The 19,203-nt window shown below is 34.7% G+C and overlaps 1 protein-coding gene across 1 annotated transcript; it reads left to right on the top strand.

Annotated features, from left to right (window-relative positions):
• Positions 1-1,871: 1,871 nt before the first annotated feature.
• slc2a15a (solute carrier family 2 member 15a) lies at positions 1,872-18,943 on the top strand. Its single transcript, XM_051126367.1, has 12 exons — positions 1,872-2,020; positions 2,985-3,083; positions 5,434-5,594; positions 7,488-7,612; positions 7,688-7,833; positions 7,932-8,064; positions 9,342-9,529; positions 12,737-12,847; positions 13,608-13,709; positions 13,852-13,927; positions 16,672-16,799; positions 16,989-18,943. Exons 1-12 carry the CDS (start codon positions 1,976-1,978, stop codon positions 17,241-17,243), a joined length of 1,569 nt encoding a protein of 522 aa, XP_050982324.1. The 5' UTR covers positions 1,872-1,975; the 3' UTR covers positions 17,244-18,943.
• Positions 18,944-19,203: the final 260 nt, after the last annotated feature.

Consider the following 19,203-nt stretch of genomic DNA (forward strand, 5'->3'; position numbering starts at 1 on the left):
CAAAATAAACTGAAACTTAACTGACTTAATGGTGTCTAGTTAGATTTTTGATGTTGCAGAGGTCAGCTAACCTCCCATTGGGTTCTTTTAGTGGCCATCTTGAAATGACTGAATCATACAACATAGTAAGACAAATTAACCCACTTTTTCATATAATTCTGACACCAGGAATCAAATGGAAAAGTCACTGACATGGTACAACCACTCTTTATCAGTGAAAAGCAGGCAAACAACACATTTTAGCTCATAACGATGTAACTTTGGCCATTTTGTTCCACAGTAGTTTCCTGCATTAGCCAAATAAAACTAGCTATGTATTACAGATAATTCTTTATTTTTTCCCAACAGGTGACACTAATCTGTTAAATCCATTCAGTGGATTTTAAGCATTTTTGCTCCAATTTTAACTTGAATACCACATCAATTGTAAAAAGATATAAAATCTATACAATATATGTGTCCCTGGACCACAAAACCAGTCTGAAGTCGCTGGGGTATGTTTGTAGCAATAGCCAGAAATACATTGTATGGGTCAAAATTATTGATTTTTCTTTTATGCCAAAAATCATTAGAATATTAAGTAAAGATCATGTTTCATTAAGATATTTTGTAAAATTCCTGCTGTAAATACATTAAAAATTAATTTTTGATTAGTAATATGCATTAGTAAGAGCTTCATTTGAACAACTTTAAAGGTAATTTTCTCAATATTTAGATTTTTTTGCACCCAGAGATTCCAGATTTTCAAATAGTTGTATCTCGACCAAATATTATCCTAACATCAATGGAAAGCTTATTTATACAGCTTTCAGACGATATATAAAGCTCAATTTCGAAAAATGGACCCTTATGACTGGTTTTGTGGTCCAGGGTCACATATGCATTGTACATTTAAACTTGGGTACCAATGTTTTTACCTCTTAAGTGAAACTTCGCTGAATATTTGTTGAATTTGCCAAGGCTCTGGTATTGATGCGGTCTCGGAAAACATTTACAGAGTTTAAAAAGCTTGATTTACCAGCACCTTGTGGTCCATGCAGAAGAAATCCGAGTCTTGACTTCTAATGCTGCATTTTAGTGACTCTATTTTGACTTAAGATGCACACGAGTAATGTTATATTTTAAGGCACGTTCATAAAAATTACATAAATGTCCCAACTGAACTATGGCCTAATCCAGTCTAAGCGCTGTCTGTGAAACCAGGGGCCGGTTGCATAAAAGGTTTAGACTAGTCTTAAAAATTTAGTCAGCTAATTTTTCTTTAAGACTGGTAATAATTTATTTAAAAACAGTTACTGAAAAATGTAAATTAGTCTAAGCTGAATCCAAAAATAATAATGATTACCCTTTGGTTAACTGCTAGTTAGTCAGACAAATAGTTAAACTGGCCCCAGGCCTTATAAGAACACGGAATAAGACAGAACATGTAGTTAACAAAAGAGGAGCTATTTAAAGTTTAAAACGAACTATCTCCCTAGTTCACTAAACTCACACTAATAGCATTTAATGTATTCATTCACTCGACCGCGATTGATAAACCAACCCGTTCATAAATATCGCCTTTTTGCTCTCTGCGCTGTCTTTTTGGATTACTCACTATTGGATTCTCCGCGGCCCCCTTATTCTAGTGACCGCAGACTTTGTAAATTCACTTAGCTAATTGATTTCAGCAGGAATCACGTTGTTGACTGTCATGTGATTGTACAAGCTTGGTCCTGTTAAGAAACGCCAGCCCCGGTCGGGAGAAGCGCGCGCACAGGACCGGATTGATGAGCTGAGAGGCCGCTTCGCTGTCAATCATACGATGCGCTGGCTGTCAATCTAGTTTGACCACGCCCTCGTGTCCACTATGACCACACCCTCAAGTCCAAGATGAAGTCGGTAGCACAGAAAGGCGGCCAGTAGAAACTAACTAACTAAACCTAACTCATATTATATATCTCAAGACGTCTTGTAGCCTATTAATAACTTGAAAATGGCCGAAGAAGTGCTAATTCTCAGCTCAGGCAAAATAACATCGGTAAGTAGACTATTTTATCACTATTTAAATGTTGGGTCATTTAGTTTTATAAATATCCGTTTGTTTTGTAACTTGTTTTAGTTCTGCTCTCCTAAACCGCATTATTGATTGCCATCTACTGATTTTCAATAGTAGTTAGTTTAAAAATGATGTCTCAAATTATACTCTATTAAAGATTAATCCTAGTAGGCTGTTGAAGTTGGGCTGATGAAGTTTTTGTAATAAAAGGTTTTAAGAGGTATTGTAAAATCAGTAATATTTAATGCCACATTTTTCTTTTGTAAGATATGGTGTGTAAAGAAAAAAGAAAGAAGAGAGAGAGAAAGAAAAGACATTGAGTTAATGTCACAAGACATTTTCTCAGCATCTTCCCTCACGTGTAGGACTACACATAAGTAACTGTATCTGACCACTTAGTGAGACAAATTAAGTTTTCCACTCATGATCTGAAGTGTAACGACCACTGAAGTCACACCATGAGAAAGCTGTTCTCTCCTCTTGTGACTTGAACTTTTGCTTCAACATTTAGAAGATAAGATCAACAGAATATAATAGAATGTTTATTAATATAGAAATGAAATATATTTGTTTATAAAATTAAATATATGTATGAATATATTTTATGCGTTCCACATACATATTAAATATTGTAGCCTACTAGTACAACATATGCCATTGGATATACCAGTGTAAACCTATTATTTATGTACTGAGCACTGTTTATCTACATTTTATAAATTGTCAATTTTTGTTTCATTTCTACATTTTTGGTCCTCTGAAACACCATGAGGATGTCTGTGACTAATTCTCAATGTAATGCATCAATGTAATGACATTAGGGCTCATGCATGTGCTCCCAGTTTTAGCTATAGCATTAAAAAAAAAGAAACAAGAGATAGCTTGCCACTTCATAAAAAAGTATGGAAAACTGGGCCATAAATATGTTCTTGTTTCTTTTTTATAGCATCTTACCTCATCTCTGCTGGCAGTGGCTTTTCTTACCTCCTTTGGTAGCTCAATGCTGTATGGATATAACTTAGCTGTGGTCAACTCTCCTGCTGGGGTAAGAGCTCACCAACACACCGAGTACCTCGATTGCCAAAACTCATAGCGTAATCAGTAGATAACATAGCCAATATATTTCCATTCTTCACAAAGTTTCTTAAAAGTGGCTTCCAGTAGAAAGATGCACGTCAGGCTCGAGTTTAAAATAAACAAAGTGGCCTAAACAGAGGCTCTCCTGATGCAAAATCTCAGGGAATGTTGCTTTAACACGATTCTGTGCATTCTGTACATTCTTGTTGTAAAAGTGTAATTTCTACAAGGAATTCTGGAATTATTTAAATATTTGTATAAATTGATATTAATATATATATCATATATTTACTATTTTTATATTAGATATAAATACATTAAAAATAAATCATAATTTTAACCAAAGAGCCATCCATGATGGATGTGGGACAAAAAGAGAAAGTTATCTTTAGACTTTCTCCAGAAACTTGAGGAAACAAAGTGTTGGAGCCTTATTTTCATTTTTTGTAGATGAGTCAGTTAGATGTTATTTGTTCATCTTGGCTTGTCAGGCATTTTGTGCTGCAGTGGTTGCCTCTAGCAGCTCTTCATGTATATAAGTAGGGACCTATTTGCCCTGCCCCATTAGCCTGTTAATGATGAAAATATTTAAATTTTTCCTGTCTAGTCTCCTGACTGGCTGTTATATACCCTACTTAAGTGGCTTTGTTTTGTTCTGTTTTTCTTGGAACGTCATGTGCTAATGAAGAAGATTCAAACATAGAAATCCAAAAATGCCAACTGGAAACGGTTGCTTGCTTTTTTTTGTTTGTTTGTTTGTTTTTTTTTTTTTAAGCAGAAGATCAATCAATTTTATAAGTAATACAGGTTTTTTTGTACATTTTTAGTTCAGTTCAATCTATTTCAATCTATTTCAGTTCAATGAGTAAATTGAAAGACTGTTAAGAGTTTTCTCAAGTCTGTTAAATTATACTGCAGTGCTCCAGCTTAAATTTAGAATAGAAAAAAAAGGTACATAAACTAATTAAATTAAATTAAATTAGACTGTGACCTCAAAGTACAGGCAGTTGAGAGAATGAGTTGCATAGAAGGAAGAGCTTGTCACGAGACAGAGGTGTGTATATCCATGTTGATACGTTTTATTGAATACAATCTTTGAGACTTGAAATATAAAGGAAGTTGTAGAAATTGAGAATGGCTGTTCATGACGCCTTTGAACTGAATCTGACAGCAATACAATACCCGTCAAAAGTTTTTGAACAGTAAGATTTTTTATGTTTTTTTAAAGAAGTCTCTTCTGCTCACCAAGCTTTTATTTATTTGATCCAAAAAACAGCAAAAGCAGTAATATTGTGAAATGTTTTTACTATTTAAAATAACTGCTTTCTATTTTGAATATATTTTAAAATGTAATTTATTCCTATGATCAAAGCTAAATTTTCAGCATCATTACTCCAGTCTTCAGTGTCACATGATGCTTCAGAAATCATTCTAAAATGCTGATTTGCTGTTCAAGAAACATTATTATTATTATTATTTACGTTATTATTGATATTTTATCAATATGTAAAACAGTTGAGTACATTTTTTTAGGATTCTTTGATGAATAGAAAGATCCAAAGATCAGCATTTATCTGAAATGAAAAGCTTTTGTAACTCTATACACTATACCATTCAAATGCGTGGAGTCAGTATAATTTTTTTGGTAAAGAAATGATAGAAATTAATACTTTTATATAGCAAGGATGCTTTAAATTGTTCAAAAGTGATAAAGTTACAAAAAATGTGATAAATGCTAAAATGATAAATTTCAGATAAATGCTGCTCTTCTGAACTTTCTACTCATCAAAGAAACCTGAAAAATATTCTACTCAGCTGTTTGCAACATAATAATAATAATAATAATAATAATAATAATAATAAATGTTTTTTGCACAACAAATCATAATATTAGAATGATTTCCGAAGGATTGTGTGTCTGGAGTAATGATGCTAAAAATTCAGCTTTGAAATCGCAGGAAAAAATTACATTTTAAAGTTATATATAAAAAGAGAAAACAGTTATTTTAAATAGTAAAATTATTTCAAAATTTTACTGTTTTACTGTATTTTGAATCAAATAAATCCAGGCTTGATGAGCAGAAGAGACTTCTTTAAAAAACATATACAAAAAAGAAAGGGTTTTAAAGAATAGTTCACCCACAAATCATCCTCATGTCATTCCAAACCTGACTTTTATGAGTTTTATTCTCAGGGCGATAAAGTTGGGACAGGTTTTTTTTTTTCAGCAAGAGTAAATGCTAACAGTATTTTTGGATGAATTTCACTTTAATTTATCTTTTTCTCTCTCTGTCTCTCCATTTCTGTGTCACTAACAGTACATTAAAGACTTCTATAACCGTACGGTGCTGAGTCGCAATGGAACTGGATTAAACGAGGAGGCCCTGACGCTCATGTATTCACTCACCGTTTCTGTGTTTGCGATTGGAGGCCTGATCGGCTCTTTGATGGTGGGCACTCTGGTCACCAAATTTGGAAGGTAAGTCAGAAGGAGACCCATAACATCTGGCATGGTGTGGTCAGTCTGCCAGGAATTCCTCTGAGTGTCAAGGCCACCGAGGTAGATTCTTCCTCATCTGTCACCTCACCTGACCTCTCTGACCGCACTGAACGACTTTGCCTTTGCCTTGTAAATGGCCTTGTTTGCACTCTGAAAAGAGGAGACATTTTGTTCTGTCCAGTTAGTTCCAGTCGTCTTTGTTCCTGATTAGTTTGCAATGATATTACACAGCACCTGAAAGTGACCAGCACTAAGTTTGTGTAGATGCAGAGCTGCAGCCGGCAGAGTTGACGGCTGTGTAATATCATTGCACCTGCTGCACCCATGGTACGGCAGCAAAGTTCCTTGATTATTATGCTGAAATGAGAGTATAGTTCCTAGCCATATCAGTCTAGAATATCACAATTTTTCATTTTTTCGTCCGTCTTTGTACACGGTGTAACTACAGAAGAGTCAAGTTTTAAATAGGAAAAATATCGAAACTCTTTGGTCATTTTTGAGCGAGATGCTAATGGTCTAATCAGATTCAATGAGCCTTGCTAAGTTATGCTAAAAGTGCTACCGTCAGACCTGGAGATTGGCTGAATGGATTCAAAAATGGTAAAACTCAATGAGTTTCATTTTCAAAAAAAGTGGAGTGTTCCTTTAAAGACAAGATAAAAGTTCAGTGTAAGTCTCATAAAAGTGGTCTGTGTCTGTGTGACACTGTGTGGTCTGTGTGAATTTTGAAATTAGGCGTCAACCGATTATCGGTGTGTGGGGTGCGTTTCCAAAAAAGTAACTATGGTTGCAAGTTCTGTCATTACCAATAGAGTTCAGTGGAAGTAACTATCATAGCTGGCTAACAGTGCTTTTGGGAAACGCACCCCTGGCCAATTATCGGTGCTGATATTAAGCATTTTTATGGTTATCGGTGTCATTCTTTTTCAAAACCGATTTGCCGATTAAAAAAAATTCAAAAAGAATTTAAAGAAACTTTTTATCAGAGCCCTTGTTATTCTTAATAATGACATAAGTTTTAATTTTTACACCAGACATATGTATCAGTTTAAAATATCGGTTATCGGTCTACTTGATCTGTAATAATCAATATCGGCATTAGCCCTGAAAAACGTATCAGTTGACCCCTAATCGAAATCATCTGAAGTCATAGGATAGTTTTATCATATGGATGACTTTTATAAGACTTTAATGATGTTTTGTGTCTCTTTTGTAGCTTGAAAGCTTCCGCCTGCATTATTTGTAATTGCATGGAAAAGAGCAAGTAGTACATTATTAAAAAGTTCTTTCTTTAAAAAGAAAAGTCTTGCTAGTTTGGAACAACATGATGATGAGTAAATAAAGACATTAAAACATTATTTTAATTGGCCAATATTTATTTTATATGGTCATAATGTTATTGTACAGAGATAAAACTGTTCAATTAACCACTTTGTAACTATGTGCATTTCCTAACCAGAGCTTACACTTCTATTTTGTACTCTCCAAGGACACTGGAAGTATGCCTGTCTCCTGTTCTGAGTGTCTATGAGTGGCGCCACAAGATTTGACTGCAGACATTTAAATGCAAATGAAAGACGATGATTCATGACCCTATTTATTGTTCTAATCAATTTCAGTCCAGCAAAATGTTTTATAGCAGTAAGGTGATCATAACGCAGAACACGGTGCAGCCGTCTGTAAATCAGGGGGAAAGTTTACAACTTGATAGAACTAATCAAGGAATGCAGCTATTTCACCCAGCAGCACTGTCATGGAACATCAGTTATCTGGTTTTGATAGTTAAACTCCCAGGTGGCCGGCTATCGAGCATGACTGTCCTAGCTTAATGAGCAGTGCCAGAGCAGAACCTTACAGTGTTTGCTTTTGCAGGAAAGGAACAGTGGTCAACTCCACTGTACTGGTGTTCTTGGCAGGTTCTCTCATGGGGTTCAGCAGGATCTGCGGTTCGCCCGAAATGGTCATCTTTGGTCGGTTTATTACAGGAATACATTCAGGTATGTCCTAACTACAAATAAGCAGGTATTGCAAAGTAAGACTTGACATTAATAGACTCTGATGTGTTTCTTCAGGTATCTCTCTCAGTGTGGTGCCTATGTACCTGGGAGAGATCGCTCCTAAAAACCTAAGAGGCTTCCTTGGGCTCATGCCCAGCATTTTCATTTGTGCTGGGGTTTTCTCAGCTCAAGTCTTGGGCCTGCATGAACTTTTAGGAAAGGTACAACTGGGAACTAAACATCAGCGATTAAACATCATACAGTTACAGTACATCACTCTTCAGTATTTTGTTTAAACTTGTGATGTTTTGTTTGACAGGAGGAGCACTGGCCCCTGTTTCTGTCTCTTGTGGTTGTCCCCACCTTTATCCAGCTGATGCTCTTACCGTGGTTTCCAGAAAGCCCACGCTACCTGTTGATTGAGAAGCACAATGTTCATGCCACTATTACTGGTGAGAGAAATGCTTTTAATATAGAATTTGAACCACTTTAGGCATATTTCTAAAACCATCCAAACATCAGATCTACCCTGTGTATTGTTCATTTTACAGTATACATTATAGATCATCGGTAACACATTAGTATAGGGACCAATTCTCACTATTAACTAGTTGCTTATTAGCATGCCTATTATTAACATATTGACTGCTTATTAGTCCTTATAAAACACCTATTCTGCATGACCATATTCTACATCCTTAATCCTACCCAATACCTAAATTTAACAACTTACTATTACTCAAGCAAATTAGGAATTTATTGAGGCAAAAGTCGTAGTTAATGGTTGGTTAACAGTAAGAATTGGATCTTAAAATAAAGTGTTACCAGATCACCTTATTAATCCATATTTTTGTCTTTATTGTCAGTAAAATTATTATAAACATCCTTAAAAAGAACTATTTTCTTACACTATTAGCAGTTGTTTTCATTTTAAGCATAAATCTAAAAACATATAATAGTGCTATCAAAAAAGAATCGCATCGAAACGTTTTTGTTTACATAATGTATGTGTGTGTACTGTGTATATGTATTATGTATATATAAATACACACACATGCATGTATATATTTTGGAAAAATATGTAATGTTTATATATTAAAAATATTTATATATAATATCAATTATATGAATAGAAATATATACATGTAAATACATATAAATATTTAAAAAATATATACTGTATGTGTGAGCGTTTATATATTCATAATATACAGAGTATACACACATATTTTATAAACAAAAACTTTTATTTTGGATTTGATAGTCGCGATTAATTGTTTGACAGCACTAAAATATAATGATAATATATTAATAAAATCAGATATATTTTTTGTTTAAAAAAAAAAAACCCTGAGGGGATAAACTTAAATCAGCATATTCTCTCAAAGGCTTTTATCTTGTGCAGTTTTGCTATTTAAGTTAATTTAAGTTTATGAATATTTAGATATTTTACTGGAAAACAAGACAAAGTTATTCTTTTAAAAAAGTATTATTTTTCATTGTAGGCACACACTTATGCATTGACACTGAAGAGTGATTATTGCCATGAAATGGGTATTTTATTGTATGGTTGTTGTTTTTTTGTTCGTTCATGGGTCATGTTTGAGTTGGGTATGAGATGATTGTATTGGTTTGATGTGGCAGCTCATGTTAAAACCTTATCAGCTGACTCCTGATATACAATAGATGAACATTAAACCAATAGTTTGTGTTCTCTTTGTTGGTGCAGCCTTGAAATGGTACAGAGCCAAATGTAACATCCAGGCAGAGATAGAGGAGATGCAGGAGGAGCAACGCTCTCTGTCCTCAGTGGAGACAGTTTCTGTCTGGCAGCTGTTACTGGACCACACTGTTCGCTGGCAGGTCCTGTCTGTGGTGGTCATCAATATCGGTATGCAGCTGTCTGGTATTGATGCGGTAAGTTTAACATCCTGATTAACATATAGAGCTGACTATACTGCATGTTTTGAGTTTTAAGTTTTGAGTTCTTTGTAATGGAAAGGTAATGACATGAACACCGTGAACAGTGATGGGATTTGGGTATGGTGAGTATTTATTCTCTAAACCCTCAGAAGATTTCTTCCAACATCAAATAAACAGCAGGTAACCAAAGTGAGTTTAACCTGCGCAGCAGAGCAGTGGCAATGCGCCTCTCGTTTATTTATTCTTCAGGAACAGTTTTGTTTAACTTCAGCTTAATTATTCAGATGATTAAGAGGACAGAGCTGACAGAAACCTCACTTTTTATCCATCAGAGCTTCACAAATTACTTTTTTTAAGTGTTTATGCAGTCTAATTTGCACAAACCTGCTATAGTGATAAATAAAGGCTATTATTCAAGCAAATTAGATGTATTTTTTAATTGTTACATCATTAAGATGGTGATTATGGTGATTTGGCAGATCTTTTTTGATCTATAAACACTCCCCTTTAAATTAGAACAAACAATTTAACAATTAGCTTGTGATTCCAGAAAAATGTCGATCTTTTTTTTTTTTTTTCTCAGTGGTAGATTGATGGTAGTGTTGAAGTTAGGCCTATAAGCTGACACCATCTCTTAAAACTTTTATGACATCTGTGTTATGATCAGAATCAGGGTTATAAATAAGAATTCTGATGCATCTGATGATGATCTTCTCCAAAAGGAACTCTTCTAAGGTGTCTAGTATCACATTTAAAGGTTCTACCAGTATAAAATGCTGTATATTTATTAGATTAGGTTTTTTTCTGTAGAAATGTCTTTGATAAATTGTATTATTGTTCTGAAATGTTGTTTGGTGGCAGACTAATTTTTCATGTAATAATGAGGATAAAGACTGATAGAGAGCTCATTACCAGGCCCACACGGATTGTGCGTGCCCAGAGCTCAGCAGAATTCAAACAGCCATCATTTGCAAACTTCTACATATTCCCCACTCCTTGCTTGTTGTTCATTTAATCATTCATTTGATGTTGGCTAATATGACAATGCTTTGTTGCTGAAAACATTGCAGTACTCTCAGCTCTGTTTACCACTTTACATTCTGCAGAATTCACAGATTATGTTGCAAAATGAGGAAAAAAGTCTGCAGATTCCATTTAGAGTTTGTTAAATCGCAATTTCTATTTCTGTCATGTCTTTATCCCGTCTAATTTCCACAGTCAACAACAAAACAATAAATAAAAGCCATTATCTCAGTGGTGATTTATCAATTTAATTCATTTACAGTCATTGACATTCATTGACAAATTGAGCATCTCATTTCTTTTCTCAAGTTTGAGGAGTGCCAGAACATGACAATGTTTGTGGCTTACATTATTAAGTTGGTCTTCACGGAGATTGAAGATATTTATTTATAAAATAAACTAACATTTTTGCTCACTGGACAAGAGAACCTTAACCTTAGCCTTAAAGGGACAGTTCACCCAAAAATGAAAATTCTGGCATTTTTACTCACCCTCATGTCGTTCCAAACCTATAAGACCTTTGTTCATCTTTGGAACACAAATTAAGATATTTTTGATGAAACCCGCGAGTTTTCTGACCCTGCATAGACAGCAGTGCATCTAAATTTGAACTTGAATAAACCTGTTATTTTTGTTTTCTTTGCGCACAAAATTAAAGGTTGAACCACTGATGCCACATGGACTATATTATGGATGTCTTTACTACCTTTCTGTTCCTTGAACGTGCTAGTTGCTGTCTATGCAGGGTCAGAAAGCTCTCAGATTTCATTACAAATATTTTAATCTGTGTCCCGAAAATAAACGAAGTTCTTACAGGTTTGGAACGACATGAGGGTATGACAGAATTCATTTTTGGGTGAACTATCCCTTTAATTCCCCAAATCATAAATACATCTTGTCAAAGTGCATGGACTGCTGATGTCAAGTAGAACTATCCATGTTTGCCATTTAGAGTTTGTCAAATTGCAATTTCTATTTCTGTCATGTCTTTATCCCATCTAATTTTCACAACCGACAACAAAACAATAAATAAAAGCCATTATCTCACTGGTGATTCATCCATTTAATTCATTTACAGTCACTGATATTTATTCAACTGATTCTGAAACAAAAAAAAATTAGCATCTCATTTCTTTTCTGTGAGATCTGAGGAGTACCAGAGCATGATAAATGTCTGTGACTTACATTACTCAGTTGGTCTTTACAGAGATTTTTATAAAATAAACTAAACTTTTACTCACTGGACAAGACAACAACATTTTCTGACAGTCTTATATGGCTACAAAGCTGAAAGATTGACTTTTCAGCATCTTAAAAAAAACTCTTAACCTTAGCCTAAAATGAAAATTCTGTCAATTTTACTTACTCTCATGTCGTTCCAAACCCGTGAGACCTTCGTTCATCTCCAGAATACAAATTAAGATATTTTTGATGCAATCCGAGAGCTTTCTGACCCTGCATAGACAGCAACGCAACTGAATTTGAATAAAATGTTCATTTTCATTTTCTTCTACACAAGAAGTATTCTCAAAGCTTCAGAAAATTGAAGGTTGAACCATTGATGCTACAAGGACTATTTAACAACGTCCTTACTACCTTTCTGGGCCTTGAACGTGCTAGCTGCTGTCTATGCAAGGTCAGAAAGATCTTGGATTTCATGAAAGATGACAGAAAGTCTTACAGGTTTGGAACAACATGAGGGTGAGTAATTAATGACAGAATTTTCAGTTTTGGGTAAACTATCCCCAAACCATCGATACATCTTGTCAAAGTACGTGAGCTGCTGATGTCAGATCCAAGTAGGACTATCCATGTTTGCCCTGTGGGGTTTTGATATCAAATTTGAATATTAAATGACATTGACTGTAGGGCCCTTAAGTGGCAGGTGACCCTGTGAGCGTCTATGTGTGTGTATTCATTGTAAATGGGGCTGACAGGTGGTGAGTCTTGGCTGACTTCAGCATGAGCAGCAGGAGAGAGGCAGGCCGTGTGTGTCCTCTACAGTCCCAGCAGCTCTCAAACCGTCTGTGTTCTCTCTGATTACCCCCCTGCCTAACCTCACACACAGCCCTCCAGCTCTCAAATTGAATCTGAAGTGTTGTACACCGTAACCGTTCATAGTCACGATATGCCACCTGTACAAGCCAAAATCACTATCCTTTCGCTCTCCCCCCCCAGATCTGGTTTTACACCAACAACATCTTTGAAAACGCAGGAATCCCGGCTCCTGAGATCCAATACACGACTGTAGGAACTGGAGCTATAGAGATCGTTGCAGGCCTCATAGGGGTGAGTTTTCATATGCTTCCAATGCGAAAATTGTCTGGTTCAATTATTGATAGCGGTAAAAGACTATCTGACAGGGTTATATAGTGACTCAAAATAGTTTATTAGACATCACTTGGTCTATTACTTCACTGAAAGTGCTACATTTGAGAAAGAACGTCTGTTCATATCTCAATCATTTTCATTTAGCTTTGCCCTCAATCTTTCCCAGCTCACGTTGTGTATTTTTCTGCTGTGACACACATAAAAATCACTGTATAAGATGAGCGTTAGAGAGACTGATGTGTCTTGTTTTTGCCGCCTCCTTTCCTGGGTCACATCTCAGAGCTGTAATGAAGGCCAGATACAGTCTCTCTCTCTCTCTCTCCCAGTTGCGTCGCTTAGCCGGGATTTAGTGATGCACCAGCAGCAACCGGAGAGAAAGAGGCACGCTGTTAGTCAGAAGAACTCATTGCTGTCAGTGTCAATTGGCCCTCACTCGGGAGGCGAATGGCACACGAGAGGAAGGCTAGAGATTGGTTATAAAATTACAGCTATTCATTCTTATGTCAGCTTCACCCGCTTTTAAGTCAACAGTGCACAGCTTTAGCGCTCAATTTTAGCAGCACTTAATGAAAAAACAAGGTTCCACTTTATGTTTCCATGACATTTACTTTCAGAAAAGCACAGGAAGTCTTCCTTTCAAGACAGCGGTTACTAATTAATCCGATCAAGATGGAAGTGCCTATTGTGAACATTCACATTGCATCACTTTTTCATTCAGTGTTTCACCATTGAGCGTCTTGGGCGAAGGCCATTGATAATTGGAGGTTTTGGTGTCATGGGGATGTGTTGTGCTGGGATAACACTGTCTCTCATTCTTCAAGTAAGTAAAATATCGTAAATAAATTGGAAAAATACTTGCATTTAATTTTAATAGCTCTGCTCATTGAAATAACTGTTGTCAGAAATATTCACACATGTGATATAACACTTTTTTTCACCTTTTGCTACTATTATGCTCTCAGATTCATGTGCCTTTCATGAAATATGTGAGTGTGGGGTGTGTGGTTGGGATCATTGCTGGATTCTGCATCGGGCCGGGTGAGTTCTTTGTGTTTGTTACTCTTTCTTCTTCTCTTAATCTATTTATTAAACTGATCTACATGGCTGAATTAGTTTCAGTCATGCTCAGGCACATTCAGTAGAGCAGTACTTCAACTGGATGAGTAGTTGTCTGCTCTTTGACCCTGAAGTCCCAGATGACGCCTTCAAATAGTGAAATAGCGACACCTGGGGGTAGAATTTTGAAAAGCAAACTCAACTGCTGTTCAGTTTAGACCTCAGTATTTTTTTTGAGCCCTAGGTTTTTGTCATATGTGACCCTACACAAAAAAAACAGCCTTAGGTAGCATGGGTACATTTGTAGCAGTAGCCAAAAATACACGGTATGGGTCAAAATTATTGATTTTTCTTTTATGCCAAAAATCATTAGGATATTATGTAAAGATAATATTCCATGAAGATATTTTGTACATTTCCTACCGTAAATATATCAAAACTTAATTTTTGATTAGTAATATGCATTGCTAAGTGCTTAATTTGGACAACTTTAAAGTTGATTTTTTTTCACTGTTTTTACTTTTTTGCACCCTCAGATTCCAGATTTTCAAATAGTTGTATCTCGGCCAAATATTGTCCTATTGTCCTAACAAACCTTACATCAATGGAAGGTTTATTTATTTAGCTTTCCCAATGAGGTATAAATCTCAATTTGAAAAATTGACCCTTATGACTGGTTTTATTTATTTAGAATAGTGTAAAAACTTTCAAAGTTTAAGAAATAGTTATATATATATATATATCATTTATTATATTTATTATTTTTATAATTTTTTAAAAATGTTATATTATTTTTTTTTTAGGATGGAACAAAATCTTGTTTAATATTTAGTATTTAATGACATACATCCTAATCTATCCTTACCATTTTTTTACATTGTATTTTACATTATATGTTTTATTTCAATCTCATTTATTTTCAAAATTTTGAAAACATCTTTACCTTAGATATTACATAACAATTTTTTCCTTTTTTTCTGTGAGCACACAATCAGAAGCTACATTGTACTAATACAGATTTATGAGTTACATGTGAATGTCAAGCACAGTTTTTATATATATATATGTATATATATATATATATATATATATATTGCTTTTAAAAATTAAAAATTTTATAAGCTTTTTAAAAATTCTAATTAAAACAACAGAATAAGAACAAGTAGAATAAGCATAAGTTACCAATCAAATGAAATCAGTATTAACAAAATTTATTTGTACTACAGAGGTGGCACAGACATATTTTCATGTGTTTGATGAGGCTCAGAGGTGGCATGAGTGCAATCAATGTTTTAAATATAAAATATTGAATACAGAAATATTAAATGATTTAACTGAAAAGATACTTTAAAAATAAAACTGCCAGTAGGTGGCAGCAAGTCACTGATTTAATTACTAAATCATTCATTCATTTGATTCATTCAAATGTTTAAAAACTAAAAGATTAGTTTAAAAACGCACGTTCATTCATAAACGAAACACTGCTGTGTTTGAATGGAGATGCGCAGCAGCTCAGTTGTGACTTGTTTCAAACTATTTTTGACGACAAAATAGCACAAAATCGGGCAATAGTGTTATAGCCAGACAATGTAAGTCACTTAATATTACCTTCTTGTTTAACTGTTGTATTATATCAATATCTCATTTACAAACTCCCTTAATAATCATTAAAAGATGTCACTCATCTTAGTTCATCGCAATCTCAAAGGTAAATTATAATCAACAAAGTTCTCTACACTGCACAATGAATCCCTTATTTATACTCTCTCTACACTTTGTTTATGAAAGGATTCGTGAGATATGTCTGTGATACATTACTCAAGTTGCAAAAACACGTAGAAACCTTTGAAGCTCCCCTCAGCGCAAACATCGGGTCAGTCGCACTGGTGCTCCTAAATATTTTTTAATAGTGGCACGCATTTGGTCATTCTTAGACTGGACAGAGAACAGCATACAGATGTCTTGACTAAATTGTACTGTTGAGGAGAAGATATTGGCATTTAAAAGAGTTTCGAAGAACAAAGTATTAAAGTTAAAGTGTGTACTTCCCTCTATTAGTGCTGCATGAGCATTAGATTCATAGTTTATGCGCACAATAAGAACAGAGAGGAGTAGCTCTGCTACAGTGATGAATGAGACTACAAGTGCTTTACTGAGTTGATGCATTATCCAACCCAACTCCAAAATCTATAATTCATTCTCAGGCCCCAGTCTCAATCGGTGTAATTACGTCTTTAATTAGGATTTTTTATGGCTCATTGTTCATAAACAATGATGAATATGGCTTTTTAAGACAAAATCCTGCATGAACAATGAATTACAAGCAGAGTTCCTTATCAATTTAACTGCAGCACGCCTCCTGCTGCAATTATCACGCACAAATAATGAAGCCATCGCTTGGCTTGTTCCTGAATTCATTACATTTGAAATAACACCTTGTGCCTCCTTATTTTTCACTTGTAACCAAAAGGGATTAGAACTTAAGCAGTGGAACAATCTCTGCTTCCTGCATATTGAGATAACGAGCTCTTCATAAAGCTACTTTATTATCCTCCCTCCAAGAACTGTTGCACTACAGAAGAGCAATGCAGACATGCATGTGCATGCAAATGCATTCATAATATGCACTTTTATTAGGCTAAAAAAAATATGGCCACTTTAGGTTTCACAGCACTTTTCCTCTGAGATGTATGTAGGTAATTAAACATGATGTGTCTGTTTTGTAGCGGGCGTTCCGTTCCTGATCACAGCTGAGCTCTTTAAGCAATCCCATCGTCCTGCCGCATACACCGTTGGAGGATCTCTTAACTGGATGTCGAACTTCACCATCGGCTTCATCTTTCCGTTCCTTCAGGTATCCATTCAACGCAGTTAAAGCTATATATATATACACTGGAAAAGGGTTTTCCAGGATTGCGGTCGCCTTGTGTGTTGAAAACATTTGTCAAAGTCAATCACTGTAAGATTCAATCATCTTCATTTAATTCAGCTGTTTTAAAAAGGAATAACTTAGTTTGCGTTTCACCCTATTTCTCTGCTACAGATGTCTGCTGGGTCCTTCTGCTATCTGGTGTTCTGTGCCATATGCCTGTCAGTGGCCGTCTATGTGTATTTTGTTATTCCGGAAACTAAAAATAAAACATTTGTAGAGATTAGTCAGATGTTTGCTACGAAAGAGGCTGTGGAAGAGAGCCAGGCCCTGACTCACCCGGACCAGCTCAAACTGAAAAAGATGAATGGATATGGCTCACTTGAAAATGGTTCACTTGAATTCGACAGCTCTTCTTCTTGTGCTTAAACTCAGAAGAAAAGCAAAAAATGCACTTGAGAAGTTTAGGAATTAGATCAATTATCATCCATGCATTAAAGGCATGACTGGCCTTGACAGTACGCAGTGTACGCAGTGGGTTCAGACGGAAGTTAGTTTCTCCTTAAAGGGATAGTTCATACAAAATTTTTAATTCTGTTATTAATTACTCACCCTCATGTCGCTACAAACCTGTAAAACCTTCATTCATCTTCAGAATACAAATTAAGATATTTTTGATGAAATCCGAGAGCTTTCTGACCCTGCATAGACAGCAATGCAACTACCACATTCAAGGCCCAGAAAGGTAGTAAAGACATTGTGACCTTAATTTTATGATGCTAATACTTTTTGTGCACAAAGAAAACAAAATGAATCGACGTTATTTAACAAATTTTTCTCTTCCGTGGCAGTCTTTGATGCATCACAATGCATTTTTGGGTGAACTGTCCCTTTCATAACAAAACATGAGCTGAAATTATTTTCAGATCAGGATCATATTTAGCTTTGTAATGATGCTTGAACATCCAGAGCATTTGTATGTAAGAACAGTGCCATATACATGTCTTGCCACATGTATATTGTTATTGAGAAATGACTGTTTTTTCACTATTTATCATGTTTGTGTTGTGAAGAAATTCCGTCATGTATATAGGCCTTAAACATATTTTTATCATTATGAGAGTATATATGTAGTTGCAGTCATCTCTTGCACACATTATTGTGAGTGTTAAATGGCATTGGATCATTTAGTACACTCGGGTGCTAATGTACCACCTTATCAGAGACTATAAATAGGCTGAGATTAATATTTGGTATTTTGGTATTTTAAATATTCCTTTGCTTTTTTTGAAAATTATGTTGTTTTGTTTACAGATATTTTGAACACTACTACAGCTGTAAATTTGTATTAGTACATTACCAGTCAAAAGTTTTTGAACAGTAAGATTTTTTATGTTTTTTAAAGAATTATCTTCTGCTCACTAAGCATGCGTTTATTTGATTCAAAATATTGAAATGTTTTTACTATTTAAAATAACTGCTTTCTGTTTGAATATATTTTAAAATTTCATTTATTCCTGTGATCAAAGCTACATTTTCACCACCATTACTCTAGTCTGCAGTGTCAAATAAATGTAGGCTTGGTGAGCAGAAGAGGCTTCTTTAAAAAACATTAAAAATGTTACTGTTCAAAAACTTTTGACTGATAGTGTACATAATATACACCGCCATTCAAAAGTTTGAGGTTTATACTTTTTTAAAGAAATTAATGCCTTTATTCAGCAAGGATGCATTAAATACATTTAGGATGTTACAAACGGTCTATTTTTAAAATAAATTAATTAAAATATCTTGAAAAATAACAAAAAAAATTCAGCAGCACAACTGTTTTCAACATTGAGAATAATAAATGTTACTTGAACAGAAAATCAGCCTATTAGAATGATTTCTGAAGGATCATGTGACACTGAAGACTACAGTAATGATGCTGAAAATCACAGAAAACTAATAATATAATTTTTTTCTGATTTTACAGTATTTTAAATCAAATATGCAGCCTTTGGGAGCATATGAGACTTCTTTTAAAACAATTTAAAAATCTTACTGACCCAAAACTTTTGAATGGTAGTGTATTAAGGTATAGGTTCTGTTCATAATATTATCTTTATATTATCTGTATATTATATCTGTGTTTATATGGATATTTATAACTTATATTTGACCTCACGTGTACTAAAATTATTTTTAGATTATTCAAACCTTCATAACACACCAAATAAAAGTGTTTTAAATAAGCCTGTGGTAACCCATTTATTGAGAACATCAGGGTGCGGAGTGAAAAAAAGCTTACAAAGCAGGATCTGAGTACAGACACCGTTGGTTTCTGCCAAAGAGCACCATTGCCAGTCAGAGAAGAGCTTCATTAACTCAGTGAAGAGGCAGATTTAAT

The sequence above is a fragment of the Labeo rohita genome, chromosome 13 (genome assembly GCF_022985175.1).
Source record: "Labeo rohita strain BAU-BD-2019 chromosome 13, IGBB_LRoh.1.0, whole genome shotgun sequence".
Lineage (NCBI taxonomy): Eukaryota > Metazoa > Chordata > Actinopteri > Cypriniformes > Cyprinidae > Labeo > Labeo rohita.

What these genes read in the sequence shown, in the direction of transcription:
- slc2a15a (XM_051126367.1), top strand. Translation starts at nt 1,976, where the DNA reads ATGGCCGAAGAAGTGCTAATTCTCAGCTCAGGCAAAATAACATCG. An exon ending in GCTCAGGCAAAATAACATCG is followed by an intron (nt 2,021 to 2,984) that starts GTAAGTAGACTA and finishes TCTTTTTTATAG; the next exon opens with CATCTTACCTCATCTCTGCT. An exon ending in TGCATGAACTTTTAGGAAAG is followed by an intron (nt 7,834 to 7,931) that starts GTACAACTGGGA and finishes TTTGTTTGACAG; the next exon opens with GAGGAGCACTGGCCCCTGTT.